The 21,727-nt window shown below is 37.3% G+C and overlaps 1 protein-coding gene across 8 annotated transcripts; it reads left to right on the forward strand.

Moving 5' to 3' along the window:
• Nucleotides 1-2,273: 2,273 nt before the first annotated feature.
• On the forward strand, nt 2,274-10,693 carry LOC137934651 (transcription factor MYB3R-3-like). 8 transcript variants are annotated; one of them, XR_011109199.1, is made up of 11 exons: nt 2,274-2,382; nt 2,705-2,880; nt 3,583-3,634; nt 3,937-3,994; nt 4,457-4,551; nt 4,829-4,932; nt 5,808-5,936; nt 6,022-7,161; nt 7,825-7,847; nt 7,944-7,966; nt 9,600-10,045. XR_011109199.1 is itself a non-coding variant. In XM_068779149.1 (10 exons), exons 2-8 carry the CDS (start codon nt 2,735-2,737, stop codon nt 7,151-7,153), a joined length of 1,716 nt encoding a protein of 571 aa, XP_068635250.1. In that variant the 5' UTR covers nt 2,274-2,382; nt 2,705-2,734; the 3' UTR covers nt 7,154-7,161; nt 7,825-7,847; nt 10,654-10,693. The 8 variants fall into 8 exon arrangements, 6 of the variants coding, with proteins under 6 accessions (XP_068635250.1, XP_068635215.1, XP_068635208.1 ...); XR_011109200.1 differs by lacking the exon at nt 7,944-7,966 and having other exon boundaries at nt 9,600-9,718; nt 9,798-10,045; XM_068779149.1 differs by lacking the exons at nt 7,944-7,966; nt 9,600-10,045 and adding an exon at nt 10,654-10,693.
• Nucleotides 10,694-21,727: the final 11,034 nt, after the last annotated feature.

Below are 21,727 nucleotides of genomic sequence, written 5' to 3' on the forward strand. Positions count from 1 at the left end.
AAATTTTTTTCCTCCTGCTGGACATCATTACACATGTCTATACTAGTTTGACTTACTGTCCCCATAGTTATTGAATTTCCCACTACCAAAGCCAATTTGTTATAAAGGGGCAGCCTTGTTGTCTATACTTTTCAGCATTTTTATGCTCTTACAAGAATAAAACATCCTTTAGCGGCTTGGAATAGAGTACTAGTAATGCGAAAAACATAAAAAAATGTTTTACAGTACATCATAATTTATTGACCTTGATGTAGTCTTGCCATACAGAATAACATGTAGCAACTTGGTGTGTGGTTGCATCCTAGCCGAACCCACTAGTGTTGAGACAACTCGTTACTGTTTGGTAAGTTTTCTTCCATGATCTTGTTCGATTCTTGAGTTGATCAACAATTTTTTTTATTAATTGTGTGTTCATTGAACCTATTGACACAATCCATATACACCTCATGCTTCCAAACCCTATTAGGCATCATGTTCCCTATATTGACCTGCTCAACCAAGAGATTGAATATTTTGCTATCATCCTCGAAGGTCCAAATGTCATATGATCGAGGAGTTGGTTATCTTCTTCTAGCCATTTATAATCTAAATCTGAGATGGTCCTCATGGAAAATATTTTATCAGACAACCTTTACCTGTCATAGAAACTAGGGACACACGGAAAAAAAAAATACCATGTGGTGGATATTTATAACACCCAAATCTCCTCGCTACATGGAAAAATCATTTCATAGTACTTAAAAAAAATTCAATAACATTCTAAAACATTTCAAAATTAATCAAACTAATTCCATTGCAAATGCACTAAACAATGCAAAAACACACACATCAAGTCCAAATTCATTGAACACCCCTGATAGAGCCCCATATGACTTCGCGATCACTACAAACTATACCTCGTCAGTGATGGGGGTTGGGTTTCGTTGGCTAATGGACGCCTATGTAGGCGACTTAGTCTTGTTTGAACTGGACTAAACACGTCAAACCCTAAACCCTATCACCCCAAACCCTAAATCCTAACCGAGAACCCTATAAAATTAAAAAGAACCAAAAACCCTAACGGCTAAACCCTAATTCCAGAACCTAAACCTTAAACCCTAGACCTTAAAATCCCTAAAAGCCCCAAACCCTAAACCCTATCACCCCAAAAATCGAGAACCCTCATTTTTTTTTGAAAAAACCCTAAACCCTAAACACTAAACCCTAGACCTTAAAACCTTAAAAGCCCCAAATCCTAAACCCTATCACCCCAAAAAATGAGAACACTAAACCCTAAAAATACATAAACCCTAAACCCTTAAATACCTTGAACAATACCCTAAATACACTAAACCCTAACTCTAATCCAGAAATTAAACCCTATAAAGACGAAATTGAACCCTAAATACCATAAACCCTAACCCTAAATCCTACAATTATGCAACAATCAATACAAATCACACAAAAAATTAAAATTAAATCAAATACAACACAAAATCAATTGAAAAAAAATTAGGATTTAGGCTTACCTTCTGAAATTTGGGGAAAATCGAAGCCGAATCGAAAAAATTGACGCCGAAATGTCAAAAATCGAAGGAAATCAAAACCGAAATGGGTTAAATCGAAGGAAATCGAGGGGGGGGGGGGGGGGGGGGGGGGGGGGTAGAGAAAAGCGAGAGGGAGAAGAGAGAAGGGATAGGGAGGCCGAGAGGGAGACGAGAGAGGGAGAAGGGAGAGCGAAGCCGAGAGAGACAGGGAGAGGAGATGCGAAGATGATGAAGGGAAAAGAGATGCAAAGACAATGAGATGGGAGAAGAACCCGAAGGGAGTGAGAAGACGAGAGGAAGAGAGCGAAAACAAGAGGAAAAAGAGAGCGGGCAAAAAAAATCGTCAGGAGAGGAAGGCCAAGAGAGAGGGAGAATAGAACAAAATGAGGGAAAAATTTTCATCGGGGGAGGGAACGACGCATCCCCCGCAATGTTTCATGTGAATAATTTGCAAAATAGGCCTGACACACGATTCCCCAGTTTTTGCCTGAAAGAATTACCTGACATGATTCAAATGGAGAGACATCATTCACCACTAATGGCCTAATCAAATGAACGGAGTAATACGCACGTAAATCTCTGTTTTATTGTAAACTAACCCCCCATAGAAAAATGTAAACAAAAAGTTCTTTCTCCATATAAAGTAAAATATCAGATGTTTCATCAGCGTCGTCACAGGGAGCCGTTAGTCTTTCTGTTTTTTATATTCCTTCTCTCTCCTCTCTCTCTTTCAACGGGCGAGGTTTTTTGAAAGCGTTAAAGAGTTTTGGTGGGTCTCAGGGCTCCTGTTTCTCCCTCCCTTCTTCCCTTCATGAACTTGGATTTGTTTGCTCCCGCCATTTCTATGCATCTGAAGGTACTCGATGTTTGGATTTTCGACCAACTTCTACTGATCCTGCATGTTCAATCGACTCAGATCACTTGTTTCCAACCTTAATGAATTCCTCTGTTCATGTTTCGGTTTCGGTTGAATGTGTTTCTCTATGCGTGATTTTGCCTCTGTTGTCGTTCACTCTCGACGTTCGTTTTGTATTTTATTCTCGGACTGATGGTCTTTGAAGCTGGAGATCTGCAATTAATTGTGTTACTCGATTGTATGTGGTGAGAGAAATTAGGGTTTTCCGGTTTGATATTTTTATTATTTGATTCGATCGTTATTTTTTTTTTTTGTTGATTAGGATGTGGTGTTCTAGAGATTATATTTGGAGATGTCCGTGGTGAAGATCGAGCAAAGTTGTGTCGAGAACAGGCAATCAGCTGCTGCTTCGAGTTCTTCAGTTTCTGAGGGTAGCTCTAGTATTGCTTTGAAATCTCCAGGGGCATCTAGTAATGCGATAAATTCTCCATCTCATAGGTATGCCGAATTTATCTTTCTTCCCCTTTTCTTGTGTTAATTCTCTACTTCTTTCAATATTCTAGTGCTAGAGATTATTCAGCGTTAAGTAATATGTGATGTTGTTGTAGTTCCTATCAAAACAGATAAGAGAATTCGCTCTTTGATGTGCTGTATGCTTTCATCCTTTTTCATATTCATTTATGAAGAAATGCTTGACTTCTGGGAAGTAAATAAATAAATAAAAAGAAATTAGATTCATCCATATCTGAACTTTTGGGACTTGAAAGGGGCAAACAAGGACCTTACTGCAGCTAAATTGAAAAAAGACAAAGAAGCTAAAAGCAATAGCCTTTGAGATTGACATGCGTGGCTACTGAACTGTATGCTATCCCTGTTCCATTTGCGGTGTGAATTATGGTTTCATGCATGACGAGGTCATCTTTTTCTTGAGTATGAAAAAGCAACACCTGTGATGGTATTTTCTTCATGTGAATTTGATATGTGTTACTTCTGTATGTTGGCCATTTTGGGAAGCATTAATAAGAGAGATTTAATTAGCTGCTTCATCTAAAATTCTAAGCTTGTTATCTTTTTCTGTGTTATCTTTACTTGTAGTTTGTTCTGATGATGTAATGGATTGTTTTGTTGAAACAGAGATTTGCTTTTTTTTTTTTTCGGTCAGTTAATAGGCTTACAAATAAGTTTTTCATTTCTATATAGGAGGACTACTGGCCCTATAAGGAGGGCAAAGGGAGGTTGGACTCCACAGGAGGTAAGCAATTTGTGGCCAATCACACAGGGCTGCTTTGGTAGAAGAATGCCAACATTTTACAAGAATAGATGTAGTACAGGCCCAACACGAGTCACTGGCTCTCTAGGAACTTTTTTCTTAGAGAAAAGGCTTTGGAGGAGCCTTACTACGCATTTTTCCTGGCTAGAATCCTTCTTGCTTCAGGGTTCTTGGGTTATTTGCAATGTCCGTGAATTCTTTCACTGTTTATCTTAGGGTCCGTTAGCTTAGACAACATTGCTACCCTTTTATTCTTTTGTTGATTAACACTTAAAAAGCTACAGGATGAGACATTACGGAATGCAGTTGAATCTTTCAAAGGAAAATGCTGGAAGAAAATAGGTTGGCTATATTCTTATCTTTTTTTTAAAAGCCTTGCTAAATTGTGCCTTCAGTTTTTCTGGAGTACCTGGATTGGTCATTCTTGTTAGTGAGACAGGTGTTTGATCTTTGTGGTTTTTCATGATCCTACCTTGCTGGGTATGTTTGAGATATTTTACTGGCTATAGATTTTTTTTTTTGAAATAATGCTGTTACTGGCTATAAATTTAATGCACCAAAAGTTAAATGTGCTACTATTGTCCCTGATTCGGGTTCATATGCACTGTTTATTGGCGGAAAATGTGAATTCCATCCTAATACTTACCCTAAGCTGGGTTGGTAAGTGTTGTAATGAAAGACAAAACCTTAAAATTTAGCTTACTATTAAAATATTGAGAGGATAATAAATTTATGATGATGTTACATTCTTTGATTCCTTTTGCTGCTGCTATGCATATGTGCCAATTTTATGTCTTTATGCAGCGGAATTCTTTCCAGATAGATCAGAAGTGCAATGTCTACACCGATGGCAAAAGGTTCTAAATCCAGAGCTCATCAAGGGGCCTTGGACCCCAGAGGTATTAGGCTTTTATGTTGTTACTATTATTATGATTGTTATATATTTTCAACAATCTCCGAGGAATTTTTATAATTCTAATCATCATCATCATCATCATCCTTATTATCATCATCATTGTCATTGTTATCACTGTCATTGTCATCGTTGTCATTATCATCATCATTGTTTTCTTCATCGTCATTGTCATCATTGTAATTGCCATCATCATCATCATCATCATCATATTCTTCACTATTATAATTATGATGATGTTTTCAAGACTGCTTATTTCACAGGAAGACGATAAAATTATTGAGCTGGTAGCTAAGTATGGTCCAACAAAGTGGTCTGTTATAGCAAAGACTTTGCCTGGTAGAATTGGCAAACAATGCCGTGAGAGGTAATTATGTGTCAATGTATTACTAATTGCAAATTTCTATTGCCTCCAAGATTAGGAGAAAACAATTTTCAAAGATACTTGAATACATATGGATAGGGTTATCTTGGATGATTTAGGCATGTGTGATAAAATCACATTTAAATTTGAATAAAGAGAAGATTTGCCTTGCTTAGGTGGCAAAATCTCATACGTTAATAGTATGATGAAGAGATAAGGAGGGCTTATCCCTATTTTGCATATAAATAGGCTTTTTAAACTAATGTAAACCACCCATTTTTGTGCAAAGGATTTTCCATTTCACTCAAGACTGAGTTTCTCTTCCTTTTGCCTTATTTCTTCTTGAACGGAAAGCTGACTAGCCTACTTTTCGTCTGGAGTAAGCTAAGCCACATGTGATGTTCTAGGAGTGATTGCTCACTCAATCTAGCAGCGTGACAACTGGGAAGATGGTGATTGCTGGACAAAATAAAGATCAATGAATGTATCTGAGGTCCATTGGTTTTTTTTTTTAGGCTTAGATACGAGGACTGTTAGTGATTATAATTTGACATGTTAATGTGGTTAGTAGTTGGGGAAATGCCTTCTAGCTTCGACTAGTCATTTGAGATAGACCTAAACCCAACTTCAACGGTCGTTTATTATGATCATTAGTTTTACAACCTATGCTTCTGTTGAATTGTACAAGAGTCATATTCAATGACAATCCATCTTAATCTCATTCCATCAATAGGAACCTTACCTGTGCCACAGAAAATGCAAATGCCATCCTGTATTTTCTACATATTGGTGCAGCTTTCTAAATAGCTGCTTCTGAATATTCTACTGTCATGCTGTAAATTTGATATTTGAAAACTGATGCTCTGAACAATCATCAGGTGGCATAATCATTTGAACCCAAAGATAAAGAAAGATGCATGGACAGTGGGTGAAGAACTGGCACTAATTCAAGCACACCGAATTTATGGCAACAAATGGGCAGAGATTGCTAAGGTGTTACCCGGCAGGTAACTTCATTTCTTCTTAGAACTTTTAGCTTCAGTTTGAGTAATGTGCTATATGTTGAGAGTTATACTTGTGTTTTTTACCCAGGACTGACAATTCAATAAAGAACCACTGGAACAGTTCATTGAAGAAAAAATTAGACTTTTATTTGGATACAGGGGAACTTCCACCAGATCCTAAAATTGGTATGATTGAAAGCAAACATGTAGCAAAACCAGCAGCTCAAAACTTCTTCACTTATTCCAATAAGAGGTTAGATGTGAGTGGCCAAACTGGTTCAGAAACCTTAGTTCCATTGCATCTAGTCCTTGCAACAGAACCCAGCAAGTGGGAGCAGGACTATAAAAGTAGGTTGGTGGAGCCATTGACTGCACAAATTTCAGATTCTTCAACTAGTGCTCCAGCTTGTGGACCACATGACTGTGGTGCATCTGAATCAGGACCACAAGTGTCAAAATCTGTTCTTTGTGGTTTAAATTCTGACATACATTTAGATATTGATCAAAATAGGAAAGCCGTTTTGCATTTTGAAATCCCAGCATTGACTTCCTGCTTTGAGGCATCACAGTTGAAAGATTCTCATGATCCATCTATTCTAACACTACCTTCAACTCCACATTGTCCCTTGTCAGAACCTCATAGTCCAAGTACCTTTGCAACACCTAATAATTGTTCAACCCCTCAAGTGAGAGTTACTACTGCAAGTGAGCCACTCAGTGCTGAATCTATATTAAAGGATGCTGCTAGGAGTTTCCCTAATACACCATCCATATTAAGAAAACGAAGGAGAGGAACTCCTTCTCCGGCTCCAAGTAGAATTGGTGAAACAGAAGCTTCTACACCTGAAGAGAAAGAGAGAACCCAGACTAAGCAACAGGAGTCAGGAAGTCTGACGGAAGCATCAGATGAAAGTGGTACATGTGATGACAATTGTGCAATGGCTTCATACAACAGGAATGACTTCAACATGTCCCCACCATATCGATTGAGATCTAAACGTACTGCAATTTCCAAGTCAGTGGAGAAGCAACTTGAGTTTACTTTTAACCTTGCGCACCTTGATGGAAGTGTCAAACCAAATGGAGATTCTCAAGTTTTGGGTCAAGATTGTGGTGCTGGCCTTTCGGGAATCTCCGGAGGAAAATTGAGTGAGAATTTGGTCAGATTGGAGTCATTGAGCCATGACTGTGCACATACAACTCAGATGGGAGTGACTTAGTGAATAATGTAAGCCTATTTCAAATTTTGATGTCTATTTAAATATTTCTTTTCAATTGTTTTGCATGCCATGTTATGTTTCTCAGTTAGATGTTCTTTGTTAAAAATGCCAGTACAAGGGCATTTTGGTCATTTCACAGACACACATTAGTCACAGAAGATTACAGCTAGATCGATTACTTATCAGGACTTTATAGTTCAAGTTTCATTTAATTCTGATCTGTATTCTGTGAGCTATAATAGTCTTTGTGAATAGGGGTATTTTTTCAAACCATGTAAAGTTAACTTAAGTGAAGAGATAAGGAGGGCTTGAGTTTTTTCAGCCTAATTCCAACACAGCACACTGTGGCTTCTTCTCCAACTCCCTCTCAATTTTCTCTCTTTCTTCCTCTTTAATCGTCCCTAGTTTGTTATTTTTCAATCTTCAGATTATAATTTAAAGTAGCTATTCTACAGGTATTGCATCTAAGAAGTCTGATATAGTAGCTACTGCCATTCCCGGCCTGTTATTGCTTTCTGAAATGTGACTTTTTTTAGTTTTTTTACTTTTTAGGGTTACTTTCATCATCTTCATAGGTACTGCATGTAAGAAGTCTGATATAGTAGCTACTGCCATTCCCGGCCTGTTATTGCTTTCTGAAATTGTGACTTTTTTATGTTTTTACTTTTCAGGGTTACCTTCATCATCTTCACAGGTATTGCATCTAAGAAGTCTGATATAGTAGCTACTACCATTCCCGGCCTGTTATTGCTTTCTGAAATGTGACTTTTTTTATTTTTTTACTTTTTAGGGTTACCTTCATCATCTTCACAGGTATTGCATCTAAGAAGTCTGATATAGTAGCTACTGCCATTCCCGGCCTGTTATTGCTTCTGAAATGTTTCTGTTTTGTGCTCACTTTGCTTGCATCATCCATTGGTTGGTAATGTCAGCCCTTGTTCTTGGTGTTTTTCTGTGGCTTATGCGATTGTGACTGCATAAATTGAACTGTTCTATTGTTGTGGTTGGCGCACTTCGCAAATACTATCCTAATCCTAGTTTTTTCGAAGTGGGGCCCACCTAGTTTGTACTTGAACAAGTGTATGGAACTGAAATTAGGGTGAAGTACGTATTGTTTACTGTTCTGATGGCTGATTCAGGTGAATCATCACTTCCTCAAAGGAATCCAAAAGTTTTGGGAAAAGAGGCCATATTGACATCTGAGAGGTTAAATGGGAAAAAAAACTATCTAGTTGGTCAAAATCAGTCCTTATGTATCTCAAGGCAAAAAGGAAGTCCAAGTTTGTAAGGGAAGATCCTCCAATTCCCATGAATGAAGATTAGGAAGCTGATGGCAATCACGTTATGACCTGGATTGTCAATAGCATTCATTCAAAGCTAAGGAATCAAGTTATGAATTATGACACTTTTAAGGAAATATGGATATCCCTACAGTCTCTCTATGCTCAAGAGAGCAATTTGTTAAGAGTTTATGAGTTGTATGCAAGACTATTCAGCCTCAAATGAGGTAAGAGATTTTTTACAGAATATTATAGTGAACTGGTGGGTTTATTGCAGGAGATAAATGTGTTTCATCTCTGGACTACTGATGAGAGGGAATTAAGAAGGCTAGGTACACATAGCAAAATTCTTGGATGGTTTAGGGCCTGAGTTTGATGGTGTTCAAGCAAATTGTTGGCCTCAGCAGACATTCTATCCTTGTCCGGAGTCTTGCATGCAGAGGATGTTGTTGTCTCTGGGAAGTAAAGAGGTTAAAAATGTCAATATATCTGCCCTACACACTCTGAGTGACACATAATCAGTTAGAGGTCGAGGGGAAAATACTAGGGTTAGAGGAAGAGACGTCTAAGGTAGAGGCTGATACAGAGGTGAAAATAGACTTGAGAGAAAGTGCATTCACTATGACCGTTCCAACCATTTATGTGACAAGTGATGGGCCAAGTTCGGTAAAATTATATGGGTGAATTCTCTGGTTCATGAGAATATAGAAGCATCTATTGCGCCCATAGTAAACATAGTTCTAGGAGTGCCTGATAAGATGCAACGACTTGCTCAACGCATGGCATTGTTAGTCACTTTATCCTCTACCTCAGCACCTATAACTCAGTTCTCACTTCCTATTGCCACTTTGGCAGGCTCAAGTATGTTTGCATTACACGTGCGTCCTTCATCCACCCGGGTTTTGGATTCAGAGGCTATTGCTAACATGTTAGTTATGTATTAATTGTTTTTTGAAATACAAAGTCTACTACCATTAAGAATGTTATCCTAGCTGATGGGTATGGCTCATCAGTTCAAGGTGTGGGTATACTCGTTTTGTCTTTGTTCATGTCACCCCAATCAGTTTTATGTCCCTAAGTTCCCACTTAATTTATTGTTTGTAAGTCAACTTACTAAGCCCATGAATTGTTCAGTAACTTTCTTTCTTTTTTATTGTATGTTTAAGGATCTCACGGCGAGGAAGATGATTGGTTCCGCATGTGAGAGGGGCGGATTATACTATCTAGATCATCATTCGCTGTCCTCATCTCACGTTCTACATGTTGCAACGTCACTGTGGCAATGGTATCTTTGGTTAGGACATCTATCTGTAGTCAAGCTAGTTAAATTATTTACTGAATTTCCTTCTCATCTTTTATTTCAGTGCGATTCGTATCAATTGAGCAAGCATCATTGAAATCCATTTCCAATAAGCCATACATAGAGTAGTAGTCTCTTTGAGTTAGTTCATTCTGATGTATGAGGACCTTGTCCAATCAGTAGTTTTTTGGATTTAAGAATTTTATTTCTTTTATTGATGACTATAATTGATGTACTTGGGACGAGAAAAATCTGAAGTGTTTGATGTGTTTCAAAGTTTTTTATAAAGAAATAAGAAATCAGTTTGCCACATCTCTTCAAGTTTTTTGCACTGATAATGGTTTGAAGTTTGTGAATCATAAATTTGATATGTTTTGCCAAGATCATGGAATTGTCATCGGTTGTCGTGTGTGTTTACTCAATGAAATGGTGTAGCAGAACGTAAGAATTGACATCTATTGGATGTTGCACATACTTTACTTATTTACATGCATGTATTGAAATCTTATTGGGGTGATGCAGTTCTCACTAGTTTTTTCATCAACAAAATGCCATCATCCGTTATTGAAAATAAGTTTCATCTTCAATTTTATTGCTTTCTGTTGAATTATTTCCACTATCCCTTTGTGTGTTTGGATGTGCCTGTTTTCGCTCATAGTTTTGGTTCATCCAGAGATAAGTTATCTCCATGTGCAGTTAAATGTATCTTTTTGGGGTATTGTCGTACACGAAAGGAATATAAATATTATTGCCCATCCATTAGGAGGACATTTGTATCAGTTGATGTGTCCTTTTTTGAAGATATTCCTTTTCTTTTCCTTGAACTACTGAGAGTTTTATTCGACAAGTAGTTGACTCAGAAGTAGTTATACTAGCTCCTGTAGATAATGTTCCTATCACCTCACCATCTATTTCTATAGACAAGCCATTGCAGGTGTACCAATGGAGACGTGACACTCAGAAACAGGCTATAAATATCTCTCCCTGGATCCACCTTGCCTACTGATCCTAAAGTAAATGACTTGAACCTTCTTATTGCTCTTCGAAAAGGTATTCGCAAGTCCACTAGATATCCATTGTCTAATTATGTGTCTTTCGATTCATTGTCTCACTAGTACAGACAATTTGTTCTTGCTTTATCCTCCTACACTCTTCTTTCTTCTGTATAGGGATGCTCTTTCTTCTCTAGAGTGGAAGCAAGCTTTGGATGTTGAGATGGGAGCGTTGTATGTTAGAAGTAGTTGGGTATGCGTATTTACCTTTTGGCGCCACTGTGGTTGGGTATTGTTGGGTTTACGCTGTGAAGTATAGGGTTGATGGATCTATAGAACGACATAAGGCTTGACTGGTAGCTAAAGGCTATACTCGGACCTATGGAATTGATGTTTTTGAAACATTCTCCCTAGTGACTCGTCTGACCTCTAACCATATTCTACTATCTATTGCAGTTAATCAGAATTAGCCTTTACATCAACTCGACATTAAAAATGCTTTATTGTATGGGGATATTGATAAAGTGGTCTATATGAATCAACTTCCTGGGTAGGGGTGGCATTGAGCCGAGCCGAGCCCGAACCTGCCTATGTTCGAGCCAGCCTGATTTAAATATTTCGAACCAAGCTTGAGCTTCTACATACTTTTAAAACTTTTCAAAAAATATATATCAAATAAATTGTATATAAAATTATGCATACATTTTACATAAAATTGGCATGACCTCTACATAAAATTGGGCATAACCTATATATATATAATACATGTATAAGATTGGGCATGACCTCTGCTTAAAAATGAGCATAATCAATGTATATAATACATGTATAAAATTTGGCATGACCTTTACTTAAAATTGGGCATAATCTATATACATAATACCCGCATAAATACTCCATAAAATTGTCTATACATTCCATAAATACTCCATGAAATTGTTTATACACTTTATACACTCCATAAAATAGTCTAAACACTCCATACACTACATAACATTATGAATAAACTGTATACAATAATCAAACACAACAAAATTAAATAAAATATCACTATCAATTTACAATCACCCAAATAAAAATTATAAATTCATTATAAATTTACAAACTATAGTTGTTTCTCTTCATGCTAGAAAATAATATGTATCCCTGCACGAGCAAAATCTCCACCTACGGCAAAAACAAAAAAATAAAATTAGTTATTGTCAGATAAAAAAAATACTCTTCCACTACTAGTTACTTAATGTCGTTAAAAATATTAAAATTACCATGATGAGAAAAACATGAAAAATCATGTAGCTGGTAGCATTATCTCTACACTCTTCTTCTCAGGCTGTAATCATAAAATAAAATTTTAATAAATAAAACTAAAAAATATCATAATAAATAATTAATAAAATAAATTTACCTTTTGATTTTTCTTTGTACCGTGAAGAGCTCGAACCCAATCACCGCCATAAATCAAAGCTTGAACTGTATTTGGTGCCAAGGAAAAACGATATGAGCCTATTACTCTACCACAAACACTAAATGTAGACTCTGAAGCTACTGTGGATATGGGAATTACAAGGATGTCTGCTGCCATTTTAGATAATACCCGAAATTTCATATGATTCACTTTTCACCATTCTAAAACATCAAAATCATATTGTGAAGTTCCCTCACAACTATATACACCTTCTTCAAGATAAATTTTCAATTCTGACCTTGGTGAATTTACTACATCCACTTGTTTCATATATCCACATTATATTAAGTTTGACCAACCTGAACTTGATGAAGGCCTACGACTTGTGGAAACAACCATAGAACTAGTACTTGAAGCAATTTCTTCATTTCAAATATCCACATTATATAAGGATACATATTCATCGTAGATCTCATATAAGGTGCGTCGAACTAAATTTATATTCATTGTAGCTTTCTCCATAGAATATATCTCTGGAAAACACATTTCGATCAACCTTAATTTGACCCTTGGATCCAAAATTGAAGCAACAACCATCCATAAATTGTATTCACCCCAGTACTTCTCAAATTTCTCTTTCTTTCTACTAACCATTGTCCTAATGAAAACATTTTCATTTGTAGAATGAAAATTCAGAACTTCTTTTACCCTATATACCTCATTAAGGTACAAATTAGAAGTAGGGTAGTCACTCCCAGAAATTATATTAGTAACTGCATTAAAAACTTTTAGAATCTCACACACCATGTCAACCTTTTCCCATTCATCAAGACTTGGCAATCAATCATAAGTTGGTTCTCTAACTTTAAATCTAGAGAGTGCATATTTGAATTTTAATGCAGAAGACAACATGTCATAAGTGGAGTTCCAACGAGTTGGACAATCAATAACCAACTTCTTTTCACCAAGTTCTAGTTGTTGTACAATTTCAGAAAAAAGTGCGAAGTCTAGCCTCAGACAAATTTATGAATTTGACACTTTCACGCACATTATCAATGATATCATTAATCTGAACAAGACCATCTTGGACTAATAAGTTCAAAATATGAGCACAACAACGTACATGAAACAACTTTCTAACACGAACCAATTTTTTTTCCTTGAAAAATCTTCTTTCAAAACTCTCATACAAACATAATTATATGCAGTATTATCAACTGAAATACTAAAAACTTTATTTTCGATCTCCCACTCTTTCAAACACTTGTAAATAACATCTACTATATCAATGCCATGACGAGGAGGAACATGCACAAAACTCAAGACTCGTTTTTGTATCTTCCAATTACTGTCAATAAAATGCCCAGTGATAACCATGTATTCAATCTTTTGATTTTGGGACTTCCAAAGATCCGTGGTAAGACTAATCTTGTTAATTTCTTTTAACAAAATTTTCAATTTCTTTTTCTCCACCTCATACACCTCCATACGCTCCTTTTTAATGGTCTTACGGGATATTTTCTCATAATTCATATTTGCCATCTTCATTATAAAATTAAATCCCTCCTCTTCTATTGTCATGAATGGATGTTTATGCATAAGAATCCAATGAGCAATGAGTACTCTCATTTTAGCTTGATCATATTTTTCTCTAAAATCCATAAAAGGAAGTTAAGATAGACTCTGATCAACATTAGACCCCACTCCCACTGGTTGAAAGTTTAAGGTTTTTTGTTTTCTCATTGCCACTTTTCTACTAGTGCAACGTTTCAAATGTCGACTCATATGTGTGATCACTCTACTACTAATAACACTCAAATTGATTTTACAACGAACACACTGAGCCTTTTTTGTACCATTAAGTGATACTTCTTTGAATACCAACCACACATGAGATTTTTTTTGTCTTTTTGAAGTATGGGTAAGGTCCTCATTTATGGTAATTTCATTTGGGCTCACTTCTATGACAGAGGGTAGTGACTCTGGTGGAGTTGAGTCACTATTTATGGCCACACTAGAACTAGTGTTAATTATTGATGTCAATTGAGGAGGTGTTAACATTCTTACTTCTACAAAAAAAACAAAATTACAAATTAAAAACATAAAGAAAAGAAAGCAATCCAAACAACAAAGATCCTACATATAATTTAAGATTCTTATTACTAATAAGGAGAACAATGCCTACGAAGATTAACAATTCTAGGGGGAACACTTTAATAACATTGATAGGAAAAGACAAAGCAAGATTATCAAAAGATTCAAAAGTGCTGAAGTAGTATGTACCTCCTTATGGAGGTTTCTACATTAACTACAACTTTAGAATACAATATCCTAAAATAAAATTACCCAAATACCCCTTACCTTTAACATTTGTTTAAAATTACCCAAATACCCCTAACCTTTAACTTTCTTATATCTATAAAAAAAATATATGACGTAGTCATTATTCTGTTACATATGGATGATTTATTTTTCAATGACTCTCTCTCTCTCTCTCTTCCTATTTTTAAGGAGTCTATTATTATGCCTAATCTTATTTTATCAAACTTGTCTATTCTTAGAGGAAGGTACATGACGTTCTGACAATCGGGAACGACTCTTGTCTTTCAGTGCAGCGTCTTCAAGCCTGTAGCCCTGCACCCAATAGTTTCCAGTCCAATATATCGATCCTTTTTTTATATATAAATTTAAAAACTTCTAAGAGAAGGAAATAAGCACACAAACATTCTCTTCTAATATTCTGATGAAATTTAACCTCAATACCAAGAAATTAATGATAAAAAAAAAAAATCAACACTTACAGAAATAGAAAGAGTGTTCGCTGTTCGGGGATATCTCCATATCTCCAAAAATCTTTCCATGAATGAAGGAGCACTGCTAAAATGAAGCGAGAGTTAGAAATTTTGTAGGGCTAGGTCGGCGACGAAAAAAAAACAGAACAATAAATCTGACTGTCGCTTTCGTCTCGTCAGCGAGGAAGAACTTCAGATGAAGAAATCGAAGAGGAAGGATAAAAATTGATTTAAAAAAAGAGAGATAATTTACATCCGTCTGTATCTAACGAATCAATTCAATGAAATATTGGGTCTAAAAACAAAAATTTTGCATTGTATTCCAAAATGTTTTGTTATGATATGTATGATGAATACATGCTTACTAGACTTGTTAACATAATTGGGTTGAGTTCCATATCCATAAAAAAGAGTTTTTTTTTTGTGCACAACAATTTAATTATTATGGTTGTTCTATGGCCACAATATTATGTTTAGGAATAGGAAGAATTCGGCTAGAAAAATTTCCTATCATGCGTATTCCTTTGAGTTTTGAAATACGAACAACATCAGAATCAAATCATTCAAATATTGATCAAAAGATTATTGCTGTGTTTTGCTCGAATCAACACCGAAATCGTAGAAGAAGAAAACGTACAGATATAATTTCTAGTCTATCTGCTTCTATATATGGAAAGTTAAGAAATCATCATATAATAATCGAGAAATTGCAATAGAAAAGAAAAAAGAAAGGAGGTTTGTGATGATTTTTAAATCTTTTCTACTAGGTAATCCATCTTCCTTATGCATGAAGATAATCAATTCGGTCGTTACGGTCGGACTCCTTTATGGGTTTCTGATCAATTTTTCCATAGGACCCTCTTTATCTCTTCCTTCTGAAAATGAAGTTTATTGAAGAAGGAACCGAGAAGAAGGTATCAGCAATAACTGGTTTTATTATAGGGCAACTTATGATGTTCATATCAATCTATTATACACCCCTCCATCTAGCATTGGGTGGATCTCATATAATAACCGTCCTAGTTGTACCGTACCTTTTGTTTCATTTCTTCTGTAAGAATCACGAACACGATAAAAATGAAAAAAGAAATCAACACTGAAATCGCAGAGGAAGAAAACGTACAGAAGATAAAAATGAAAAAAAAATCAACACCGAAATCGCAAACGAAGAAAACATACAGAAGATAAAAATGAAAAACAAAAATCAACACCGAAATCGCAGAGGAAGAAAACATACAGAAGATAAAAATGAAAAAAAAATCAACACTTACAGAAACAGAGAGTGTTCGCCGTTTGGGGATATCTCCAAAACCTTTCCAAGAATGCAGGAGCACTACTGAAACGAAGCAAGAGTTAGAGATTTTGTAGGGTTAGGTCGACGACGCAAAAAAAACAAAACATTAAATAAAAATCTTACCTCATGTCGGACTGTCGCTTTCGTTTGTCGGCGAGGAAGAACTTCGGATGAAGAAATTGAAGAGGAATAAATTGCAAAGGAAGAAATCGTAGACGAAAAAATCAAAGTCTTTGACAGAGATTGAGAAATTAAAGAGGGAGAGGGAGAACGAGGGATTTGAAGACCAAAATCCTCCATTTCCCATAAATACCCGCCGACGGACATATTTCCGCGAGAAAATCATGCTGAAACGACATGAAAATGGTAGAGAAATATGGGTTTTGCAGGTGGCAAGACGGAAAGGAAGAGACGAAACTCTCTCTCCTGAAAATTTTCCCAATACCCCCGATTCCCGAATCACCGCTCGTTAAATTAACGAGTCGGCTCGTGACTCGGTGAGCCGAACTTGTCTTTGCTCAAGCTCGGCTCGTTAATCTAGACAAGCCTATTTCTGATCTCAAGTTCGAGATATAATGAATCGAATCGAGCCGGCACCGAGCCAAACTCGAGCTGCTCGCGAGCCGGCTAGGTTCGAAGCCACCCCTGTTCCTGGGCATGTTGCTAAGGGGAAGATTGGTCAGTTGTGTAGGCTCAAGAAGGCACTATATGGACTTAAACAGAGTCCCAAGGCTTGATTTGACAAGTTTAGCCAAGTTGTTATGTCCCTTGAATTTTCTTTGTGTCATTGTGATCACTCCTTGTTTGTTATGAAGAGATCATCTGGTATTGTTGTAATATTAGTACATATGGATGATATTATCCTCTCAAGAAGTGATGTTAAAGGCATTGATGAAGTGAAGGTACTCTTGTCCAAACATTTCTAAACTAAAGAATTGGGTTCTTTGAAATATTTTCTTGGAAGTGAAGTGGCCAAAAGCATAATAGGATTTGTGTTAACATGATATGCCCCATTTCCATGAATCAACCACTAGATGATCTCTTCCTGGTTCCGGATCGGAAGACGTGAGGATAACCAAGCTTTCGAAGGAAGCTTTCACTTTAGGCCTCGTGAGAGAGAGAACCCGATCTCATTTACAACTATGATCAATGCTTGGTCTTTCATTAATCAGACGTCCCTATAAAGGGAATTAGGGAATGACGCCAACAAGGGCCCAAGCAAGAGGCCATTAGTTTCAACCGAATTACAAGAAAACCCACTAATGAATTAAAAGTGCAAATTACATAATCCACCATCTTCATCGACTAGTTAATCTAGATGTTATGGAGTCCATAACATAACACAACGGAAATATGTCACAGACATGTTAAAGGAATATGGATTGTCAGGGGCCAAACAAGTGGAGACACTTGTGGAAGTTGGTCATAATCTCCATGATGAACATAGTGATAAATTCAAGGATAAGATTGTGTACCAATGGTTAGTTGGGAAGTTGATATATGCCATGGTTATTACACGTCCTGATATATTAATTTGTTGTGAGTGTGGTTAGTTAATTTATGGATTGTCCAAGCAAGGTACATCTTGAAGTTTGTGCAAAGAATATTACGATACTTAAAGGGAGCTCCAGGAAAAAGTTTATTTTTCACACCTCATGATCATCCTAAGATAAAAGCTTATTCAGTTGTTGATTATGCTGGATCAAAACTTGATACAAAATCAACTACTGGCTATTGTGTATTCTTGGGCGGAAATTTAATAAACTAGGAGTGAAAAACAAAATGTGGTGGCATGGTCCAATGCATAGAGCTATGGCTCATATAGTTAACGAATTGATGTGGGTTAAATCTGTGGTATGGGAGTTGGAGCTCCAATGTGATGGATCGATGACTATGTATTATGATAACCAGGCTGCCATATTTATTGTAGGGAGTTCAGTATTTCATGAAAGAACAAAATATGTAGAAGTAGACTGTCATTTCATTCAAGATGCGGTGATGAAGAAAGAAGTGGTTACCCAATATGTTCAAACTGGTGATCAAATTGGTGATGTATTCTCAAAGGCTTGGGATAAAACGTGAATTTGTTATCTTTTGTAACAAGCTACAGCTAAAGGACATCTCGCTCTAGCAGTGGGGGGGGGGGGGGGGGGGGTTGTTAAAAGATGTCATGAGAAGTAGTTTAGTAAATTTACCTTGTCCGTAGAGTCTAGTGATAGCTTTATCTTGTTCAGCATGCCTTAAAATCTCTACGGTCTTATTTTCATGTATTTTAGAGTTGTATGTGTCTAAAGGGCATTATTGTCTTTTAGACAAGTTTTCACTTAAGTTATAAAGGAAAAGGGATTTGGGTCGGACCCCATAAGGCGAGAGCAAGTTTGCTCTCTTTCAGAAACTCTCTCTCTCTCTCTGTTCTCTTCCCTTTATCTCTCTATCTTCTCAAATCCTCCATTTCTTCACTTATAAACTAGAATTTTCCCAACTTCATACAGAAAAGCTAAATACATCACGGGAATAGCACTTTGATGGTCTCTGTTAGAATTTAGATTAATAGACATACCATTATATGATGTCTACTATTTAGGAACCTCTTGGGCATTGGGGATTCCCACCATTGAATATCATTCGGACTGACTATTTTCTTTACACTTCCAAAGGAAAGAATGGGGAAAAGTGCAAGGTTTTCCAAAGAGATAAAAAAGTCTGCTAAGGGAGCCCCGAGTGTTGGTTAAAAGAACAGTCAATATGATGTCCTGGTCAGGGCGTGCCACCAATTATTGATGAATTGTCTGTGGGATGAGTACTTAACTAGAACTGCCTTTAATTATAGTATGGTTTGTTGATCGCTTAATATATCTGCTGGCTCAAAATGTGGGCCACTGTTTTGAGTAGTTGTTCTGCTTTCGTATGGCAAATCATTTCCACTAATAAACTTGTCTGTATCTGGTCCAGGCAATGGTGTTTGAAGCCAATATTTCAAACTAGGAGACTCAAAATTGTCTTCCCTATCTTCCCGATTTCTCATGTTCAAATTGAAAAGAGGCCTATAAAGAGCGTGGGAGAATCAGGTATTGAGGATGGCACACCATTTGTTCGACTTCGCTTGCCTGATAGTAAACTTTGTCAAATAACCCATGAAATAATCCGATATAAAAATTTCTTCTTTGATGCACAAGTTTCATCTTTTGTGCTCCCCCTTTCTTGAATATTTTGGTCACATAAACTTATCCACAACATAAGGAATAAAATACCTCTTTCTTGTTCTTCTTTACAATCCCTAAAACTTACAAACACACTTTGGAATTATCTCTCTCTATATTTGTGCATTATGCATTTCCATTTTAGATGTATACTTTTTTCTTAAATCAAAACTTTGATAGCCATTATCTGCCAACTCTCATTGTGTCACTTCACATGGCATAATGAGGATAGGTTCCACATATTTGTTGGAAGTTATATATTCACATTCACACGGTTCATTAATGTACAAGAAGGCGGCTCCCAAAAGGAGGGAAGGTTTGAAAATTTTGCCGCATGATCCAATCTGTGTTACAACATTATAGTCTTCCACTTTTAAATATCCTTTCCACATCTCTGTTCGTAGGTAATGTTAGAAAATAGCCGAGGGAACATAGAGAGTAAGGCTATTAAACCTATCTAAGAGTCCTTTTTACTTTCATCTTAAGTGGACCTGGTTTCAGATTTAGTTTATCAAGGCTGTTCTAGCCCATAAAACTTCATAATCCTGTCTTCCAAAGGAGAACTGTTGCTTGCTTTTTGTCCGCCAGAGAGAGGACGCTGTTGCTCTCTGAAAAAAGATGTGGTTTTGGTTGAAATCATGTGGCCCGTTTGTAATTCAAAAAGCTTTAGGTTGGTTCCGTTGTGCTTATCATGGTTAGTTTTTGCTGTAACATGATAATCCATTTCTCAAGATTAGGTATATTTGGTGTTGGCCTTCATGACTTTTCTCACTAGTAGTATGTTGACTCTTACTAATGAGGGGTGGGGTAGAATCTTCAGTACAAGCATTTTTACGACTGATCAATAACATTACTCTCAACCTGTTTCCAATCTTTTTTTTTTTGTCTCTCAACCATTTGTCTTCTTTTTGTACCAAAACGTATATAAAATATAAGGGGGAGACTTTACCTCCTTCCTATGCTATCCAAGAAGAAGGACAGGGTCGTGATGAAAGCCATTGGTCCCAATTATTTTCCAGTCATCCAACGTCTAGAGAGCTTCACCCTCTTTATCTTTTCCAAACTTTTGTCAAATTTTGGTCCTAAGCATGTCCTAAAGTATTAGCCACTAAAGAGGCTTATTACTCAACCTTATACACTAATAGATTCCCTCACAATTATTTGATATGAAACTAATACCCATGGTAACATCCCCTATAACATTTTGTCTTGATAGAGTAAACAAATCATTTTGTCTTGATAGAGCAAACAAATCGGGTTGCAATGTGGATAGATACAAATGGGCTTAGATTGAAACCTTGCTCTGATATTGTGGGTGTATAAAGGAGTCCGTCTGCAGAACGGTGAGACCTTTCATAGTGCGATAACACATGAAAAAGAAAATCACGACTAATTTGCAGGTCATTTCAGTAGTAGCCCTTTGATTCGATCTCCATTTAACAAATTCGGATCACCTTTGTAGAAGAAGCAAAAACTGATTCAATTTAACTGCTTTTGGTCATCTCCACTTGACATTTGGATGACAATTCTCACACTTTAGGGGGGGTTAGTCCACAATGAAGTGGAATGAATTTCCTCCACATTACTTAGTTCATTAAATAACGTCGTTAGTGTAAAATGAATTGAATTGAAGTTAAATTACATCACTTCATTCTCTCAGGAAAAAATCGGGGAATTTGGTTTCCCACCTATTTTGTGAATCAACCAATTGAATCACACGAAGCTTCCCTCCCCCCGTCGGCCTTCCTCTCCTCTCCCTTTCGTCCTCCGTCGCAAAGTACGGGAGGCTGAGCCTCTCGGCCTCCTGGCTTCTCTTATCTCTCGGCCTCCCTCACCACCCCCCCCCCCCCCCCCCCCCCCCCCCCCCCCCCATCGGCCTTCCTCCCTCGCGGCCTCCCTCTCCACTCCCTTCCGTCCTCCGTCGCAGAGTACGGGAGGCTGAGCCTCTCGGCCTCCTGGCTTCTCTTATCTCTCGGCCTCCCTCTCCTCTCACCCCATCGGCCTTCCTCCCTCGTGGCCTCCCTCTCCTCTCCCTTTCGTCCTCCGTCGCAGAGTACGGGAGGCTGAGCCTCTCGGCCTCTTGGCTTCTCTTATCTCTCGGCCTCCCTCTCCTCTCACCCATCGGCCTTCCTCCCTCGCGGCCTCCCTCTCGTCTCCCTTTCGTCCTCCGTCGTAGAGTATGGGAGGCTGAGCCTCTCGGCCTCCCTCTCCTCTCCCTTTCGTCCTCCGTCGCAGAGTACGGGAGGCTGAGCCTCTCGGCCTCCTGGCTTCTCTTATCTCTCGGCCTCCCTCTCCTCTCACCCATCTGCCT

This window comes from Aristolochia californica, unplaced genomic scaffold (assembly GCF_029961685.1).
Source record: "Aristolochia californica isolate CCGP_79_NKW_82.1479 unplaced genomic scaffold, dmAriCali1.0.hap1 SCAF_10, whole genome shotgun sequence".
Classification (NCBI taxonomy): domain Eukaryota; kingdom Viridiplantae; phylum Streptophyta; class Magnoliopsida; order Piperales; family Aristolochiaceae; genus Aristolochia; species Aristolochia californica.